This window comes from Staurois parvus, unplaced genomic scaffold (genome assembly GCF_062004578.1).
Source record: "Staurois parvus isolate SC_StPar_1 unplaced genomic scaffold, SC_StPar_1.0 ptg000133l, whole genome shotgun sequence".
NCBI lineage: Eukaryota > Metazoa > Chordata > Amphibia > Anura > Ranidae > Staurois > Staurois parvus.
This window is the reverse complement of record NW_028317929.1, coordinates 15,341,232-15,362,844: the sequence shown is the minus strand read 5'-3', so window position 1 is coordinate 15,362,844 and position 21,613 is coordinate 15,341,232. Positions and strand designations below refer to the sequence as shown.

General features: G+C 41.0%; 1 protein-coding gene across 3 annotated transcripts in view; it reads right to left on the bottom strand.

Annotated features, from left to right (window-relative positions):
• SEPTIN8 (septin 8) overlaps nucleotides 1-21,613 on the bottom strand; it is a 160,358-nt gene that overhangs the window by 31,685 nt on the left and 107,060 nt on the right. For 2 of the 3 annotated variants that reach the window (XM_089673049.1, XM_089673048.1), the window contains exons 5-9: nucleotides 17,251-17,412; nucleotides 15,597-15,693; nucleotides 14,657-14,825; nucleotides 12,816-12,948; nucleotides 12,330-12,520 (exon numbers count right to left, since the gene is read on the bottom strand). In XM_089673049.1, coding sequence (XP_089529175.1) covers nucleotides 12,330-12,520; nucleotides 12,816-12,948; nucleotides 14,657-14,825; nucleotides 15,597-15,693; nucleotides 17,251-17,412 — 752 coding nt within the window. Of the gene's footprint in view, nucleotides 1-2,798; nucleotides 3,236-12,329; nucleotides 12,521-12,815; nucleotides 12,949-14,656; nucleotides 14,826-15,596; nucleotides 15,694-17,250; nucleotides 17,413-21,613 lie in introns of those variants that run through there. The other variant, XM_089673050.1, reaches the window with a different exon arrangement.

Here is a 21,613-nt window from a genome sequence, read left to right as displayed (position 1 = left end):
TCTCATTTCAATGAGATGACTAGTGCCCCAAGGGCTGGATAAAGGCAAGCAAAGGGCTACATCTGGCCCCTAGGCTACAGTTTGGAGACAACTGCTCTACTAAAGGTTTAATTATTTAGAAGAGCTACAATTCTATAGATATTACAGTCCAAAGTCATCTGGATTCCCAGGAACTGTTAGTGAACTGAACTATATGCAATAAGATTAAGGGCCAGTTCACACCATAGAAATGCAGTCCAAATGCAATTCTGCATGCGCGATTTTGATGCGTTCTGGTGCTTTTTCCCCCTCTTCTGTTTTAAATAGGGACATGTGTGTTCCAGTGTGTTTTGCCATATTTCAGTACAGTTCAGAAAAAATGCAGGATGTTTTACTTTTTTTTTCTGCACTGGAACTGATCTCACTGGTGTGAACTAGGCCATTGAAACCTACAGTATATAACCTACTGTCCATGCATTTTCAATGCACAAAAAAAAAACCAAAAAAAAAAAAACCACGCACTGGACTGTATCTGGTGAGAACCAGCCCTAGGTCTTAGCAAAATTGGTATATAAATCAATTAAGACAATGCTATCCAAAACAAAAAAATGTATTATATATATATATATATATATATATATATATATATATATATATATATACACATACATATATACACATACTATATCACTCTTTTCGCTACTAGACTATGCCCAGCAGGTTTGGAGATTGGCACCTAGCTGGAAAGTTGAAAGATTAACAAAATCTTTTTTGGTAAAATGATGTCACCTACAAGAAAATATAAAGGCTCTGGATTGTCCATTCTACCCTTTAAAGCTCTAGAATCTTTCCAGACACAAGGCTTCAGATAATAAATTTAAAGTAAAGAAGCTAGTGTCACCATACTTGCCGTCAAGCTCTAGTATGTGTTAAGAAATCTGACACTGGGCTCTGCTGTGCTGATGGAATTCTAAGCAGCTTGCCATTAGCTGGTTGGGGAGAAAGTATAAGAAGAGAAACCATGCGAGGTGGTATCAAAACGTTTCGAGACTAGTTTTGTAACATGCCAACAGATGGCAGCACAAGGCTGCATGCACAGTCACAGGAAGCACCAACCGTCATAAGCCAGTATGCCAAAAGACATCATCCTGTGTACATCGGGAGTTGTGCAACTGGTGCTATTCTCACTACATAGGCTACCACATCTGCTATTTCATCATGGACATCAAGTTAGAACAAAGAGCAAACGTGAAATTCTGCGAGAAGCTGGGCAAATGTGCTACAGAGACATTTGACATGATTCTGCAAGTTTACGGTGATGATGCAATGAGTCATTAAAGGTACTTTGAGTGGCACGTGTGCGCTTCAAGAGCAGCAGAACTTTACTGGAAGACGACGAGAGATCAGGAAGACTTTCAACGAGCCCAACCCCTGAAAATGCCCTCCTCTCAAAGATGAAGACCCAATTCAAAGTTCGCCATTTTGACAACATTGTGGAGATCCAGCAATATTCCCAGTTTCACGCAAAATTTCACACTTGCAGTTTGATCTAACTTGCTGTCCATGATGAAACAGCAGATGTGGTAACTAACGCACATGGACAGAATAGCACCAGTTGCATAGCTCCTGATGTACACAGGACACTGTCTTTTGGCACACTCACCTATGAAGGTCAGTGCTCCCTGTAACTGTGCATGTAGCCTTGTGCTGTCATCTGTTGGCGTATTACAAAACTAGTTTCCAAACTCTTTGATACCACCTCGTGTACGTGACAACTCCTATATAAATGCCCTATTGACAGGGAAATTCTAGAGTAAAGAAAGCAAAAACCTGGATGCCTTCCCTGTGTACACTTAGATAACGATATATAATAAAATAATAGCAGTCAAAACAACTTTGTCATGGAAGGAACTATAGGCAAATACGTTTACAAAGCACAGTGAAGTGTAAGCTGGTTTCAAAACGACATTATACGCAAATAGATGAAATGCCAAGTTGTAAGACAACAGGAGGTAAGCACGGATCCAGGGCAAAATATATATAACCTGAATATTTTAAGGCTGTAGAACCCTAGGCTTTATCAAAAATACATTAACATAAAAAAACCCAAAAAACTAAGTGCTTGTATTGGTAGAAAACATATATAATAACAACCGATGCTTTAAAAACCATGAACAAAATGTTGATCTGTCCACATGAACTGAAAGAAAAATAATGGAATGAAATATGCTAGGTGAAAGTCTGCACACCACCCTACTGATAAAAGCAAACAATTTATTTGGATAAGTTTTCTTTTTTTTTTTTTTTGCTTTAAGTAGACTAGCACCTTGACTTCTGGCAAAATCCAATGCTATTCACCATTTTATGTACCACATGGATTATATAACTAAGATCCAGCAGCAGGAGTCCCTGGATATCCCCCCGTTATGGTCACTGTTAGGCTTGGTTTGGGTGAAGGTGACACCAGAGCCCCAAAAGAGGCTACAGAACCCCTACTAAATGCTGTACTTATATACTAGAGCACTTGATGTGTCTAGTAAGAAGTCTGCACTGACCTAAAAACAGCCTTCTCCTACCACTAAACATATTGCCTTTTTTATTTATCCATTGTATGTACAATCTGTATACTATTTGGAAGATAACTAAAATGGGTTAATCAAAGGCCTTGAATGTTCCATTCTTTTTACTCACGTTATACCTTGCTATGTATTAAACTCTAAACAACTAGATTCCAATGCCTTTAAACTTAGAAATATTGGTCAGCCTCTACTTCACTTGCGGTCAAACTTTATCTACATCAAATGCAAGAGGAAATGAGCATTTGTTGTACATTTTATTTCCACTGCAGACTTATTTTGAAAAACAGAGAAGGATTAAAAAATATAGCAAAACCATACCAAGTCAATATTATTGCAATCTGTCACATAATACAGTAATAAAACATGGCTGTCCCAGATATGTTATATTATGAACATATTAAAAACACAGCATCTATAAGAACTGTATATATACAAAATGATGTTGCATAGATTGGTTAGAGAGCTTCAAGCTTCTAGAATGTACAAGTCTCACATTATACCTGTAGCACTTATTTAAAAGAATTGATTAGCTGTAAACTGTGTAGTCTCCAGGTTTCCTGTATGCTTTGGTCCGCTCACAATGTTAAGAGAGAAGGATGGCATGTGGTGACAATTCAAGCAACTAAATGACATGAACCTGCAAGTCCAATCTTGTCATGTAAGCCTGTGCATCTTAACTGAAAAAAAAAATAAACATAAAATGAAGGTGAGATTAAAACAAAAGGAATGGTAAATGAAAAAAAGTTTAAATCAGAACATAAAATAAATGACTGAACTGGACAACTCTCTGTACTCCTGCTATTTAACTGGGATAGGGTCTAAAGCAGTCCATAGATTTCTGTCATTTTATTTCCTTCCACCATGGGTGGAAGGAAATAAAATTGCTCGATTTCCCCCTCAACAAAGTAATTGTTGATAGGATAATCCCTCCCACAGTGATATTGTGTTCTCCCAGTGGGGAGCCTTTCTGACTGGCAGAACACAATTTATCATTGCTAGTGGCTAGAGTCGCCAGCAGTAATCATGTTAAAAATCTGACAGGTTGGTTGTACCCAAGTCAATCAATGGGTTACCTGCAGTATAACCAGCCTGCCCCTACATGGATCGAATCTCATCCAGACCCTGCTGAACCGGCCAAGATTTTATCCATCTATGGCCAGCTTAAGATTTAGGATTAACGAATCTCCCTTTTTTGGATATTGTCCAAGCCTTGTTATTAATAAATTTCACTTTTTTGGATATAGTCTAATCCTCAATACTACCAGATCTACTGATGTTAGTTCACCAAGTCCTACTTAGTTAATTGGTTTTTGGTATATAGGCTTGGGGAGGCCACAATCAATTTTCCCTATTTCAGTTTTTAAATGCAATCTGTGTCCATTTGGATAAAATGTTTTACTTTTACCCAACACTTAGACAGCAAGTATTGGTAACTATCCCTAATAGGGTCACCGACAGCTATAAAATAAAACCTTACAGAGGTTCTAAACCTTCCCTACTATACTAGAAAATATATTGAACTGCCTGTTCTCTCTGACACCTCATATGATGATAGATGGGGGGAATTCTGCTCCTTTCCTGTGCTGTCTGAATGAGGAAAAAATTCCCTGACTCACATACAGGCAGCAACTAAAAGCTAACTTTTCCATACTCTATCCAAGACTAAAAAAAAAGGGTTGGCTGGTATTAGGATTTAACGCGGACTAAAGGAAAACCCTTTATTTCATTTTGGATAGAGTAAGGGAGGGTTATAACCCGTCAGTTTTCTGTTATCTGAGTCCTATTGGGGAGATTTCCCTTCACTTCCTGTCCAATAGGCAAAACAGGCAGTGAGAGGAAATCCCTCCAAAGTGAGGGAATCTCAGTGAGTCACCAGGGTTACCAGAACTAGTGTCCCCACTGGAAAATTTCCCCTCTACTACTCTATTAAAGATGGTAAACTTGGTGATGGCCAGGTGCCAGCAGGGAAACTCCGGCCAGGACCCGGTGATCAACAACTGTAGCCGACCAATGGCGGCACAGGTAAAGCGGCGTGCATCCCCTACCCGGAAATTCAAAATCGTGTATATATACACCTGATTTTGTGCAGCGTTGCCACTCTGTAGCAGTAATTCTGCTATAGAGCGGATGGGAAGCGGCTAATTTGAAGCACAAAAAAAAAATAAAAGAATTGTACTTGGTCAGATTACTTTATGTCTTCTTAGAAAACTTTTCACATCTTACAAAATCACATTAAACCCTTTCCATCCACAACCCATATATAAAATGACCTGGACTTCCAAATGGGCGACAGACTCACAGATTCAGCTGTAGAGTTGCCCAATCACTTTTAGGCTGGGTACACACTAGAGCAGATAGCTGCCATAGCGCTTTACCTCTCCGGCATCTGTACATCCCAACTGCGCTCGGGGGCAGTGCGGGGCATGTAGCTGCACATTACATGGCTACCTTTTTGGACAAATTTCATTTATGGTGCTGTAAAGCAGCACGATGTGCTACATTGCTGTACAGTGCCATGCGATTCTATACAATGTGCAGCAATAAAATGCAGCATGTCTGCATTTTAGTGAAGCTCTGAGCTGCGTAGCAGTGTGAATGGGACACACAGGAAACAACTGTTTTCTGCGGGTCCTTACGGTGACAAGCATTTTACAATGCAGTAAAAAATGTCTGTCACCGCACAATGTCTGCATAGCTGGCTTTAACATGGGACACTACAGGAGTCATTGACAGAGTCACAGCAACTGTTGAAGACTCTGTGATAGCTGGAGAGTGTAATCACATGATGACAGGTTTTCTCCCCCATTCATTAGATTGTTGGGGTTTTGCTGGTTTTAGTCCTCATGCACACTGGTCATAAAAGGTGCTGCTTATACAGGCTTTTGCAGGTTTTTTTTTTTCTTCAGCCTGCAAAAGCAACTCTATGTTAGCCTATTTGTCCATGCACATTTGGGCTTTTACAGGCATATTCGCAAAGGAACGGTTTCAGGCTTTTAGGAGTGTTTGGCGGTTTCAAGTGTACATTGATTATAGTGAAAAATGAGCAATGTTTAGGGAAAAAAAATGCTTATAAAAGCAAATGCCCATAAACTCTCAAACTTGTGTGCAATCCGAGAAACTGTGAGCATTTTTTTTTTTTTTTTGTGCCGCTTTTTCTGCCAGAGGTTCTGGGATTTTTTCAGTAGCCTACTGGGAATGGAAGCAGAAATCAATATTTGTAAATCACAATAAAAAGACCGCTAATTGCCGAGTTCTCACAGCCGCTCTGAGCAGAGAGCGATGACTGTCAGAGTGTCTGCTCTGCCCCTTGCACACTCACTGGAGCATTGGGCTGTGAAGGGGGAGAGAAGAGAGGTTGCTGAGAGGCTGAGCCAGGTACTGCTCCAGACTCTGGGGTGGATCCTGATTTTAAAGTCGGGATCTTTCCCCAGCCTGGACCGGCTGAGTGATGTCAGCCGACAACGGGTTTCAGCCCACTGTCATCTGAAAATGGGTCACAGGCAGGGGCAGACTGACCATTTGGAAACTCGGGCACTGCCCGAGGGCCCGGGGTCAGTAGGGGGCCCCATGAGATGCCCCTGGTACCTTTTTTACACACTTTTTTGAGTTTGGGCAAGGACACAGGGGCCCCATGATCCCTTATTGCCCAGGGGCCCCATGAGTTGTCAGTCCGCCCCTGGTCACAGGAGTGCAGAACGAACTCCACTCCTTTGATCCACAGAAGTACAGCCAGAAGAGCTTTGGACGTGTAGATGTGGTTAGAACATGCTGGTTAATAAATTGGCCGTTTAGTTTATTTCAGAGGAAGAGCCATAGACTTTTTACATGGGTGTGTAGGCTGGGATGTACTTTATAAAAACATTCTTCTCCCAAGTCTTTTGTTTGTTGGTTATACCAGCAATAATTGCTCCAGTGCCTCTACAAATGTACATCACTTGTACACTTCAGGATTTCCTTGCAGCCCCTTTGCTTTGTCCAGAAAATATATAGGTCTGCAATCAGATATATGATTTACAATCTAGTCATTTCCATAAAAAAGCTGTCCAGTGAAGAGCAGCCAAACACATCCACAATGATACATGAAACCAAAGGAATTTAGAATATGAATGTGCTTTCTGCTGCATTCTGTGCCCCCTGTTGTCCTGCTGACTTCTGTAATTGGAAGTACAATACCGACTTCAAAGAACACCTTTATCCAGATGCAAACCATCTGTACAGTACAGGGTTACTGGGACAATACAACACATCACCAAGAGGTGCTGTGGATACAAATCCAGCTCCCCTTTTCCTACATGTATGGGAAGGATTTCCTTCTCTGTCTACCATCAGATATGAAGAGGATGTTCTTTCTGAACATGAAAACTTGTTTTTATTTTTTGTCAAAAGGGATGTAGTTAATAAGACTTGTCCTTTTTAGTTTTCAATATGTGGGCCTGTCTGCATCAAGGTGCAATAAGAGAAACATGGAGTTTGACATCTTCAGAAAATGCTAGATGCCTGGCTGTTCTGCAGACCCTTTGGCTTCAATACTTTGACTCACTAAACCAAAGCAAGCATGCAGCTAAGGAGGTCAGACTTTTCCATAGCTTTCCTAATTTTCACACTTGTTCCGAGTTAGTTCCACAGAAGGTGATGAAACCAGTGGGTCAGAACAGCCAGGTAACAAGCTTCTGATAGTGAGTCTCTGACCTGGAACAAGCATACAGCAAGTAAAGTTAGACCTGCAAATGTGGGCAGTAACTGAAAGTAATGAAAGGCAGCCTGGAAACTTGCATTTTCAGAAGGTGGTCAATAGTGGCAGCTCGTTTATTTTACTTAGGGCAGTGTTTCTCAACTCCAGTCCTCATGGACCCCCAACAGGTCATGTTTTCAGGATTTCCCTCAGATGAAACAGCTGTGGTAATTACTAAGGCAGTGAAACTGATCAAATCACCTGTGCAAAATAATGGAAATCCTGAAAACATGACCTGTTGGGGGTCCATGAGGACTGGAGTTGAGAAACACTGACTTAGGGCATGTATAAAGTAAACACTGTCTGTATTGCTACAGAAGCAACTATGTTGAATTTTCATTCTAAACTGTCCCTGTGCTTTTCCAGTACTGGCTTGTCCTGGATTGGTTACTGAGGTATCAGACAGTTTTGTATGAAAGCTTTGACAAATGAGATCCAGTATGCATCAAAAGTGCAGAGGGGTCAGTGTGGCAAACTCCATTCTAATAACATGTAGAGCAGATACTACGTATTCCCCAATTAATTTACACCTGAAAATAATATTGTCAAACTAGAATTGTCAAATCAACACACATTTACCAACAATCTTACAGCTGGACCTATCTTAAATAACTAATAGATTGGATTTATTGTTGGATCCATTACCAATAAACCACCCCCCATATTACACCAGGCATCCTCAAGCTCATAAACATCTATTTCTAACAAAAAGATGGTGTGCAGGTGAGACATTTCTTTTATTTTCAATACTATGGACACGGTTTAAAACCTGGGCCTGCCCCTGGAACAAAGAGATCGCACCTAAACCAGTCATGCAAGAACAGTGAAGATGCTGACCACCTCATGAAAATGCTAGTTACCTGGCTGTTATGCTGACCCCCCAGACATCACTACTTCATGTGTCACTAAATCAGGAAGGTCAAAGAAAAGGCAAAGGTTCTTCTCTGCTTACAAGTCACTGAATTCAAAGAATGAAGCAAGAGTATCAGAAAAACAGCCAAGCAAGTAGTACTTTTAAAATAAGTTAACTATGGTAGCCTTCCTTCCCTTAGACTTTTTGACCCCTCCTGGGTCCCATACATAACCAAAAGGCCCTTCGCCCCAATATTTTTTACATGTGACATGGGAACATAGATAGGTGGTCGTGCTAGGTTTCGCTAACATGCTGAACTGCGTCAAATATCTGAAGAAGCGTTTCCACTTTCTTCATTGAAGGCTAGGACAAAGTTCCTCTTTTTCTACTACCCTGAAAAACACCATCAACCTGCATTCTACTTGCAGTAGAGAAATAGGGTTTGTTTTGGGGATAATAGAACTGATGAATTTGCAATGAATCATTCATATATATGGAAGTTATATTTTGGTTGCATTAGTATGATTTAAAATTACTTTATCATTCTCAATCTTTTATTCTGTGTTAAATAGACAGTTCACGTAGCACACTCTGCCACATTAGACAGGTTAGTACCAGGAATGAGCTCTTTAGACAGACTTTGCTATAAATACATTTTTTTCACTTCAGTGAATTCTCATTCATGTAGAAATTTTGCAAGCACATGATCCAGCAGATGTTGCCGAACTGACTCAGCAGACTACAGTAAGCAAGTTTTGTGCTCAGAAGATAATGCTAGGAAAGAACAGCATGGAATCAGTGAAAGGGATATTTTTCCTCAAATACTGAAAAACCTTTGTTAATGCCCATCTCTGGGATAATACTATGCTCCTCCCTGGGATAATACCATGCTCCTCCCTGGGATAATACTATGCCCCTCTCTGGGATAATACTATGCCCCTCTCTGGGATAATACTATGCTCCTCCCTGGGATAATACCATGCCCCTCTCTGGGATAATACCATGCCCCTCTCTGGGATAATACCATGCCCCTCTCTGGGATAATACCATGCCCCTCTCTGGGATAATACCATGCCCCTCTCTGGGATAATACTATGCCCCTCTCTGGGATAATACTATGCCCCTCTCTGGGATAATACCATGCTCCTCTCTGGGATAATACTATGCTCCTCCCTGGGATAATACCATGCCCCTCTCTGGGATAATACTAGGCCCCTCTCTGGGATAATACCATGCCCCTCTCTGGGATAATACCATGCCCCTCTCTGGGATAATACCATGCCCCTCTCTGGGATAATACCATGCCCCTCTCTGGGATAATACCATGCCCCTCTCTGGGATAATACCATGCCCCTCCCTGGGATAATACCATGCCCCTCTCTGGGATAATACCATGCCCCTCTCTGGGATAATACCATGCCCCTCTCTGGGATAATACCATGCCCCTCCCTGGGATAATACCATGCCCCTCTCTGGGATAATACCATGCCCCTCCCTGGGATAATACCATGCCCCTCTCTGGGATAATACCATGCCCCTCTCTGGGATAATACCATGCCCCTCTCTGGGATAATACCATGCCCCTCTCTGGGATAATACCATGCCCCTCTCTGGGATAATACTACGCCCCTCTCTGGGATAATACTACGCCCCTCTCTGGGATAATACTACGCCCCTCTCTGGGATAATACTACGCCCCTCTCTGGGATAATACTACGCCCCTCTGGGATAATACTACGCCCCTCTCTGGGATAATACTACGCCCCTCTCTGGGATAATACTACGCCCCTCTCTGGGATAATACTATGCCCCTCTCTGGGATAATACTATGCTCCTCTCTTGGATAATACTATGCTCCTCTCTGGGATAATACTACGCCCCTCTCTGGGATAATACTATGCTCCTCCCTGGGATAATACTATGCCCCTCTCTGGGATAATACTATGCTCCTCCCTGGGATAATACTATGCCCCTCTCTGGGATAATACTATGCCCCTCCCAGCAATCTTTCCTATTGCTCTTAACTGATCACTCTATATTCCCTTTTTACTTCCCTAAAGCTGAGGTTACATGATGCTGCAGCCCTCTTTTTTACTACCTGAGGGGTCCTTCTTCAGGATTCCACATCAATGCCTGAATGATGTGGACATTTCCGCTTTGCTGTCCAGTAGTGGGGTTCTCTCAGGGTCCAGAAGAGAAGCAGGCAAGGGACCATCTGCATTGCTGGATTAGTGGGAGACTTAGGGCAGTATACTGATTCATCAGGTAAGTAAAAATCCTTGCAGTATGGGTTAGAGCGTTGTGGTAAGGGGGTTATATTTTGCCCAGAATGGGTCTTTACTTTTGAAGGGCAATGCCAGAAATATCAGTAAATTGCTAATGCAACCTAGGAAAAAAAGCTCAAGTCCTAAAGATCACTTGGTGGCTGCGATCACTAACTACCTAGTTGCTCAATACACTGACCCAGAACAAGTATGCAGAATGTATAAGCCAGAAAAAAGACAAATCCTTATCTATGTATATCTATCAGGTCATGGAAACAAAATATTGAAGCAATAGGATCAACAAGGCATCCAGGCAACTAGCTTTTTCAGAAGGTTTGGGTCAGCAATGGCAGCCTCCAGGTAACAGATTTACTTTATGATCCCAAGCTGCTAGATTTGGTGCAGGTACCTATAGACTTTGGAAGACAGACTTCTGTTCCAGATGTTTTTGACTGCACTGGGACAACGTCTATGGGTCACCTGCAAATACCAACTGCCAAGACTTGTCAGGAGAAGTGATTGCATGTGTTGCAACATCTTGACTTACTAACACTCCTCTCCCCCACCTGCACCAGAAGGTGAGAACATTTGTGCACTGCGAATTGGCAGCAATGCGGGTGTATTGGCGATATAGCGATCTTTAACTGTGGTTTTACCCACAGCCCCATAGACCTTCCTATTAAGTAAAGTGTTTGTGAATCTGAAAGTGCACCAAAAGTCATGCTACATCTTTGATGAGCTTTCAGGAACAGTGGCAAAACATGCAACCTAATGAAAAGTCTAAGGAACCATGGACGAACGAAAATCAGATATACTTGTGCTGTGGCCAAACTGCAGAGAACTAGTGTGAAACTGGGCTAAATGAAAAAAATATCATGCTGAACTGAAATATGAATTTAATATTTTTTCTTTTTAAATCGGGAGCAGCATATGTTCTAGTTCGTATCCTGAAACTTAACATGTCATGGGGTGGGGGTGGGAAATAAGGTGCCGGCCACTATATGGAGATTTTTTTTTTTCCTTCACTGGACAGAAGTGGAAGGAAGTGGGCAACAAACCTACCAGTACAGGACAGCAGTTGCCTAGTGATTAGCACACTCCTGCATTGCAGCACTTCCTTTGAACCCCAACCAGGACACTACCTGCATGAAGTCTGCATTCTCTCCCTGTGGGTGTTCTCCAGGAACTTTTCTTAGCTCCCTCACTCCAAAGACATGTTGATAGGTTAATTGGCTCAGTTCTAAATTATTTTAGTATGTATATGTATGCATGGTATGAGATGTAGTATGCATGTGAGATAGGGAATATAAACTGAGGGGAGGGACTGACGTGAATGTACAATATGTAAAGCACTACATAAATAAAATTCCTGTAATAATAATAATATAATCAGCTCACAGTGTTTGGCCTAAGTAAAGAGATACAGCCATTTCCTGAGTTTGCTATTTAATATAACTCAGGATATAGAGCTTGGCGACCACTATTACATTACTATGAATAGCCTTATTTACCAAAGACTACACATGTCAATTTAGGAGTTTCCACTGCAACTGCACAATTACAGTGTAGATGCAACCTAGATATGCTGTAATTTATAAAACTGCTTTCAAAAATGTATTTTAATTTTGGATTTGTGATGGAAGAGATACCTTCTCTTTTAAGACGGCAGCATGGTACTATGCATACGGCTAGCAATGGACATGAATAAATAATTGTCACATGACATTGCCGAATGTCTATGGCAGCAGTAAGAGCTCCCAGGCTTTAGCTGTGCTCCCCTAAGTTTGGAGGGTTGACTGTCTTCGTAAGCCTACGTCCAACTTTACACAGACATTAAAATCTGCCTCACATCAGCATTGTGTGATACACTAGGGACAGAAATGCTGAACTACAAACTGCGGTTACAGCACACATCCACTTACTTTTTTCTGTCTTTGTCCTTCTTTAAAGGCTGCTGGGAAGATGCTTGGTATGCCTGAGGCTGCAATGATTCCACCGCCATCTTCCTCCTGTTGAAGGAGTTCATCTCGTCCTCCATCTCCTTCCTCTTTTCCTCCAGCTTTCTGTTCTCGTCTTGGTGTAGCCTCTTCAGATGTGCAAACTTTTCTTGAAGCTACAAGCACAAAAAGATATATTCTCATGAAGCCTGCAGCATTATTCATGAGCAAAAACAGATCACTTGCTTTTCTCAAGGCAATTTATGCTATCACACTGTGGATAGCTGATGTTTATCATCTTTCATTACTTTTACCATAGTATAATTTGCTCTATATAGTCAAGCTATAAGATATAAACAAACTACCACTAGATGTTCGAAATGCCTTCTTTTTTTTCTAATTTATTCGCATAACTAAAAGAATGTTTGCTTCTTTCCAATGATCCTAGTTTGACCCAAAAAACAAACTTACTTCCCTCTCCTTGTCCTTCAGTTCAGCTTCTGTTTCCTTCACTCTGTTGACAAACATCTGCCGCATTTCTTCCTCTTTCCGATGCAGGTCCTCCAGAAACTCTTTTCTTTTAGCTTCATATGTCTCCTGAAGACTGATAGCACCACAATTATTAAAATAAAGAAAGAAAAAAAAGGCACACAAAGCCGAGGAAGTCACAGAAACCCTTTGGAAATCCATTAGGGTGCAGCACTGAAAGTGTCAGTGCTTGTGCCCAATTCACAGACATGTACATGAATCTGTCTGCACTGAGAAAGGAGTGTCCACAATGGACATTCCTTCCTCTGTGCACTCACTCGCGCCTCTGGACACTGCACCCATCACACCGACAAGCATATGACCTAGGAGGTTTGTAGTAGAGGTGAGTAGAGTCTGATGGGGAACTGACAGACTAGGTCTGCTTTACTTTGAAATGACAGCATACTGCAGTGGGTGGATTTCTAGCTGCTGTTCAGTCCAATAGTAGCTTTCAAAGCTGCCTTCTGCCATGTGCTGTCAATCAAAAATAAAGTGGAGCTGATGGGGAACTAGTCTCAGTTCTCCATCAGGTTTAACTCACCTAATGACAAGTCACTTCCCAAATACGTGCATTGCCAAATTCAGGAAATTACATCACCTGTGTACATTTGGTTTTGGACGGTGTCCCCATTTACATTCAGTTTTGGACGGTGTCCCCATTTACATTCAGTTTTGGCCTGTGTGGGAAGCGGTCACACACGACAAGGTCCCAGCACAGGCACTGCCTACTCTTCGTACTGGCGTACCTCAGTACCTTCCGTTTTTTAATTTGAGAACTGATAGTAATGACAGCGACAGATTCTTGAAGTGGCGGTAGTAGGAGTGATCTGAAATTGCTGCACGATGTGTTTCTGACATCGGTGCTTGCCTGAATTAGGCGCAGGTAGTTCTTAAGGGAACTATTGCCAGAAAAGTGTCATTAGGGCTGTTCTGAATTCCCATGACTGTGCCTCATGGGGAAAGCATCCCCTATCTTCCTTGGGAGGCATCAGTAAGGCATAGTCTCCTAGAACTACCAGGAAATTTTTGGTAAGTAAACAGCAAAACATTTTTTTTTATTCCGGGTAAAGTAATGGAGGGTTATAACCCAGTTTAATTTTTTGTTTTCCATGTGTCCCATTGGGGAGATTTCCCTTTCACTTCCTGTTCCATAGCCAAAACAAAAAGTGGGAGGAAATCCTTCCAAATGAGGGAATCCCAGTGTGTCCCCATTGGAAGATTCCCCCTCTATTAGTGTTCTGATGTCAACCCAAAATGTTGTACTTTCAATAACAGCAAAAAGGGCAAAAACAGAGGGTGAACCTCCCTAAGGGGAGCACAGGCAGTAGTGGTGTTCTAGCCCCTTCTCTGCCCCTATCAAAAACAAAGCTTTTATTTTATGTAATTTTTTTAAACACTTTTAGTTTTGGGCAGGGGACTAGCAGTGAAGAAGACATTTCATGGAACATACACTTAAAACTTCATATTTAAAAAAAAAACTGTGAGCTCAGCGGTTAGTGTTTCACAAGACAACATGCTGGTTAGCATTATACAAATCAAAAGATTGTCATAGTATATAATGCAGAACTGCACAGTTACTGGATACATTATAATTTAGTTATCCTTCCCCTACAATGGTTTTGCGTCTTACTGCATGCACCATGGAACTGTTGTAAATTGTACTGCTGATCATATTGTAATGTGTGCTCACATACAGCATCTTTAACCAATCCCACTGGTGGAAGAAGACTGAGAAGAACGTTATTAGCATATTCCAGCACCAAATTCTCCCCCCTTATATGTACCTAAAGGGTTGGTTATCTGGGTCAGTGTCTTTAAAACCCATCTCTTCAAGCTTGCAACGCCTATACAGCTCATAATGGCGCGTATGCGTCTGTTCCCTGAGATCCTCCATATTGACCCGGATCAGCATTTCCCTCAGCTTCACAAAGTCGCAGTGACTCTCATTTTCAACTATGGGAAACACATTGTTAGAAACACTATAAAACAAATGCAAAAAGGTTCAAAGGCATCTGAAAACATACATTTAAATGATACATAACAGGAACAAGATCAGAAAACTATTTAAACTAGCATCCATCAAGAGAGCACTCGTTAGTCGTGTTATGAAGAATACCACACAGTATGCACAACATACTTAAAAGCTATTAATGGATTTATGTTACAGAGTGTCCCTTGTATGGGGACACTTGGGAGACTAAGCCTTCTAGAGGATATGGCCCATACAACGCTGCATGTATCAACAGACTCCACACTTAATATCATGAGAATTAATACTTTGCTAGAAACTGAGGTCATTAAAAAGAGAATTCTGGGATTGTTTTGTTTTTTAATTCCTACTTACCTAGGTGGATACTTTTCCTTTAACACTCATGTCATCAAAAAGAAACCTGTACTTACAGACATATCACTGCAGACCTTACGATTAACAGTTTCCTGGCAGTTCCTGTTCTACATGTCTGTTACAAGGCCCATATCTCAGAAATTATTAAAGCCAATGGGTCACTATGCCAGTCAGGCAAAAAAGCAGAAAGAAAGACCAACAGCAGTAGCCTCCATATTTTCTCAGTAAAGTGTTTTTAGGTTTGCTAAACAATGCTTGTCTCTCCTGTCTAAATAGGTTCTTCAAAGCTATCAGTAGAATTTTTTACTAAACAATTTCTGATCATAAATACAACAAGTGAAATGTTTGCACGCAAAAAGCATTTCTACGTTCACACATACCTTGAACAACACCCCATGGGTATTGTCTGGCTCTCACCAACTTATTGCCAACTTTTACTTCTTCTGTGCTCCCGACTACAGCAAATGGAAGATGAGCCTATTAAAAAAAAAAAAAATTATACAATCAGGATAGAGTAGATCTATACTATGAGAAAAGGTCAGATATTAGAGCCAACAATAGTCACACAACTACTATGAATTAAATTTGCCATGATATTGCAGCACTGTTTGAACATACAAGAAAACTTATGCACACAGATCTGTAGAAGTGGAGTCAGGTGTGCGTTTTTACACCCACTGCCTTCAAGTAAAACGGTAAAGTAATTCATGGGTATTCAAAAGTGCATATCTTACGTTTACTGAGAGTAAGACATAGAAAAATTATTTTCTAGAGTACCTGAGAAGACATTGGAGATTTAAGAAACAAAAAACACACACAACATGGTACCATGACTAAAATTAGCTTCTGTAGTCACTGTCTGCTGCCACTAGAGAGCAGTGGAGCACTACAATAGACGTAACAAGCAAGTGGGTTCTCAAGAGAAAAAAATCAATGCCGAATGTAGTAACTAAATATAATGATATACTACATAAATCAGTGAGCATGTAAAGGAAATTCCAAGGTATAAGCCAAGACTAAGTCTATTTCAAAACACATTCGCATGAGAACGACTAAAGCTTGACAAGATCTTTGTTAAAAGGCTTTCTATAAACATAAGTGAAATATATAGAGAAGAATTTCAGGTATGGATCGTGATCTCCACTTACTTTCAGGTTCTGTGCGGAGCATTCTGGGACATTCAGGGAATGTTTTGCATTTTCTGAATGAATGCAAAGTGTTCTCTGATTGGACAAGGCCTAGAGGCTGGGCAGTGAAGTCATGCTCTTGACCTCATCCAATCAGAGAACACTTTGTATTCATTCAGAGAATGATGGCGCCCATACACATCAGCCAACCTCCTGTGTTCAGAATGCAGCAGATCAGCTACTCGGCATAGGACCCTGAATCAAAAGGAGTTCACTGCAGTAGCGGTGTCTGCTTCGGTGACTTCCAGCTTCCAGGGGGATTGGTCAGGTGTGGTATATACACATTGGACCAACATAGCCAAGTAGAAAATATCCATACCTGGAGTTCTTCTTTAACATGATTTAAAGCCCACACCACTTTTTTTTTTTTTTTTTTTAGGGCTCCCATGACTCCTAATAGAAACCATGGGGCTTTTGTTTGCCAACTATAATCTACATCTCGTGCTGTCTTCCGGAGTGACCTAAACACATTTACTACTGAAAAATATACAGACCCTTAGGCCTTGTTCACACTTGTAAGGTTTATGTATGTTTTCAGTGAGGTGCATCCAGCTTGCTGCATCTTTTATGTGCTTTCATGTAAAGGCACGTTATATATAGTTCAATGGTAGTGTGGATAAAACACACCGCACAGATGAGAACTGGTCCTTATCTAGTCCCTCAAGGAGTGTCCAGTTCTGTCATTTAGGCGAGTCGATGTGATGGTGCTTATACGGGGTGGCATGGTTTCCGCTGAATGCCCAGTACTGGAACATCATTTCCTTTCTGTGTGGGCCATGTTAGGAAGAACAGACCACTAACCAAACCATTTTTCAATTTCATGCCATTCTAGGTCCATTTTACTTACATTCATTACAGAGTTGATCTCCGCCACTGCTTCATCATCAGTCGGGAACTGGTAAATCTGGACGCCATTGCTAACCAGCTCACTCATAATCTTGATTTTGAACTTGTGGAGTTCACTCTTCGATATTGTGTCAGCTTTAGCAATTATGGGAATGATATTAACCTAGATAACAGAAAAGGGGAATTTAAGGGAAAATTATGTATACCATGAATGAGAAAATGTGCTTTTAGACAGCATTACTCCACTGAAAAACACACAAAAAGAGGAAAACAATGACAAACGCCCAGAATCATTTTAGGTTCACTCTGTGTGCAGTGACCTAAGTTTTTCCACCCTAGATAAAACACAAGCAACTTTTCACGGTACACAGAAAACAATTGTTTTTTTATGTGCCCTTTTTACACCAATACACTGGTGTGGTGTGCAGGAAAAATGCAGCTGTCTGCAATTCTTCTGCACTGCATTGGATGGCGCTCCATGTCAACGCACTGTGGTGCTTGTGCAGTGACATGAATTAAGTTGAGAAAAAAAATGAAACAAGCTCTGTGAAACCCTAAAATTGCACTGCTCCCTGCCAGATCCGGCACTACACTTGCCTTCCCAATAAAACGTATTTTAGCTTGCAGCTAGAGAGTAAATGTAGTCTCAAGTACAGGGTTGATCATCAGGTATGAGAATTCTAACCTATTAATTATATGTTGGACACACCCCCTGCTAATCTACAACTGTCTATATCAAGTTGTACTGAGTAAAATCAGCTGGATAAAACAAAAACTGTGTCTGTCTTCATTTTAGGCTGCAAAACAACAAAATTTGATTATTTTAAAAGGGGGGCGATTCTTTTCTATACCCACTGCAAATATACCATGATTATTTTTTTAAGAAAAAATAGCTGAGCATTTACAGTCACTTCAAATAGTTTTTCAGTTTGTGGTGTTCATATACAGTTAAAGTTCCGCTTTAAGTGTTTAGAGGGGTGGAGATGACATCACTCCCCGACTACACGGGAGTTCAGCCAGATACGGCATTGTAGAATTTGTACAGTAAGGTGCGCATGTGTGGCTCACTGTACAGGGGTGGAGAGGCAGGTAACTTTTTTAAAATTCCTGCCTGTTCACAATTTTTTTTTGCCTAAAGCTCCACTTTAAGTAAGAGAAAAAATTTAAGAGCTCGGAGCCAACAAATACCAGGGCTGCAACACAAAGTTTTTTTGTTTGCTTTTTTTTTTTTTTAACAGTCTTTCAACTGCCATCTTATGTCTGAGTTACTAAATGACTATTAAATTAGAACCGAAGGCACATTTGTTTTCTTCATTTTGACATCTGTCTCTCGCTGGGAAGATTTCCCTTCACTTCCTGTCCCATAGCTAAAACAGGAAGTGAGAGGAAACCCCGCCAAAGTGAGGAAATACCTGGTTGTCACCAGAAATAGTATCAACTCTTTGAAGATTTCCCCTCTATTCCTGTACTGCTGACAATCTAAAATTTAGACTTCCAGTTGTGGATGGTAATGGTAAATAGGACAAATAGAGAGGGTGAATCTCGCTAGGGCCCCATTTACATCTGAGCTTCAGTAACTCAAAGGGCTGGAACTCCCAATAAACACTATCCCATGTAAGTTAAAGGTGGCTGTTCATATATGAGCGCTCATGCACCTGTGTCCTGATGCCTGACACTCCAAAATCTACATGAACTACTTTTTAGACAGATTTGGGCATTTTTGATCTTAGGGACTCCAATGGGAATGCTTAAAAAAACCCAAATCGAGCATTTTTTTCCATTCATATTTCAGGCGGGTTTTTGTTAACCTCTAACAACTGGTTTCCTCTCCCTAGGGCCTCAGGCTGCATTTACAGTTGAGCAAAGTGTGTCTGCTTGTGTTTGCAGGCGTTTTTCTTGAGTGCGTATACAGGCATTTTTGAGTGGCTTTGCATGAGATTTTTTTAATTATTATTTTTACCCATAGCTAGTTACTAGCAGAAGAGAAACAAGCAATGCAAACATTTTCCAGGCACATCCATTAAAGTAAAGTGTAGCTCAAAAGAACCTCACAAACGTTTTCGATCTTCAAGGTACACTACACTCAGGTGTGAACAAGCACAACTGAAAACCATTGGATTTTGGATGTTGAGCGTTCTGGAGCTTCAAGCTACAAAACGCTCAGGTGTGAAACGACACAGACAGCAATGAGAGCCTGATGGGTATTTTAATCCCTCTCTAGCCTATCTGAAACAAAAAAGCAAACAAACAAAAAAAAAGTGCCTTTAGTTAAACTTTTAACTAATGTGAATGATAATAGTCTCAACATGCACAACTGTACTAGCCAAACAAACATGTTTATATCTTGTACAAACAACCTGGGCCTGGTCTTCTCTTATGGGAGCAACAGTGATCGGTCAGTAAAATTAAAGTGCTACTAAACCCCAGACCCTGCATTCACTATATCTGGTCTCCCACAGTACACAGAACACAGAAGTGCAATTATTGTAATAAATATAAACTGCTAAATACCTTTTATCATCAGCAGTTAGAGAAGTCTTGTGACCTCTATCAGTGTTTAGGCAAGCGCATGTTAAAGCTTGTAGGAGGAGTTTTCATTCTGCTGTAGGAGGATGCAGGACCCTGACCTCTGTCTGGACAATGGCGATTGGCCCTGTACTGATCACTTGCACTTTCCCAAGAAAAAAAAAAACCTTCCCTAGCAGTACACACTAAACTGAGCATGTGCAGAGTGGCTCCACACAATATGTCTTATCAGGAGATAACAGGGGGACACTGGAAGGAGAGGATCAGAGAAGTCAGGATCAAACAGCCTTTTTACACAATGCAGAGGATTAACCCCTTAGGTTCCACAGTGAATATAACAAGCATACTATACTGCACATACAGACTGATTTTACTGTTGTGGGTTTAGTAATACTTTAATTCCAGGTAGTTTTTTTTCTCTTGAAGTCTGCTGTCCAGGGATGTCTACATAGGTCAGGAGCTGCCCGTAGAAATACTAGGTTTTCCAATGAAATCATTATTGGCTGGATCAGACAACAATCCTCTATTATGTATGGCGGTCCTGCTGTGTGTTTATATAAAAAGGTCTCTATGGGGAGCTTATCATCAACTGACATAGGTACATACAGGAGGGCAAGAGTCTTCAAACGCATATCTTTTCCCAGAATGGCAACCTATTGAAAGCAATAACCCCCTTCATCAATTTACTGCATCTGGAAAATATATTCAATATAATATGACATCACAGGGAGCAAGCAGATTTTTCTAGTACTGAATAGTGTAGCTAAGTACAGGGTAGGAGGGTGCATTCATGTGAAGAGTAAAGTGTGTAGGAGCAAGACAACGGAGAACAGACCCTGTGGCCAGCTGCTATGTAAATGGTGCAGTGTTCCTCCACTCTCCTCTCCTACTGGCAATATAAATGGGCAGTGTTTTTCAGACAGCCTGTTTATCTTATCCACACTGCCTGGAACCCCCTAGTTGTTCGTCTATTGTCAATGTGCGTCACATTTGTTTGGTCCTCTGCTGACAGCACGTCAATTTGAAGGCTAACAACTACAGTAACATTTAACCAATGAAAGCTTGCTGTAAGCTGTTATGTTGGGTGAGATCAAACAGGGAGGTGTGCAACTCTGTATCCTCCCAACAAACATCTATTATGCTTTCAACTTAATAAGCAAGAACAAAGACTAGGACAGATGTTCAGAAGAAGGGCCCACACTGCTGTATGCAGCACTGAACAATCTGGACATTTTATAAGGCAAAAAGAAGAAAAAATTAATCCAACCAAAACTTCTTCAAGCTTTTTATTGCTATCTGGGACTCTGATGGATAAAGTTGTCTGTCACGGTTTAAGAGACAGAACATTTCCCCAATAGCAATAAAAAGAGCAGCAATAATAAAAAAAGATTTGTGATCCTTCCCCAATCCACACATAAAATAAAAAAAGAATATTGGTGAATGTGTCCCATTGAAGAGGTTCATTTCTTCTAGTTTCAGTGACCACAGTCATATTCTCATATCATCTCTCCAGAAGAGGACCAACTGATCAAAGCCCATTCAGCAGAGATCACATGAACAAACATTTATGGGGGCCATACATAGAACGATTTTATATACGGTCATATTGTCTGATCAATTTATTGTCTGGGAGAAAAATGCATTTGGAAGATCAAAAGATCAAGAAGAGCGTTCAATGTACCACACACTCAAAGTGATTGTAAACCTATTTGTTTAATTAAAAAAAAGGGGGGGGGGGGTCATACTGACCTGCTCTGTGCAATGGTTTTACACATGGCAGCCCCATTCTCCTTGGGAACCCCGCAGACATTCCTGGCTCCTCCCCTCTTTTAAGTGCC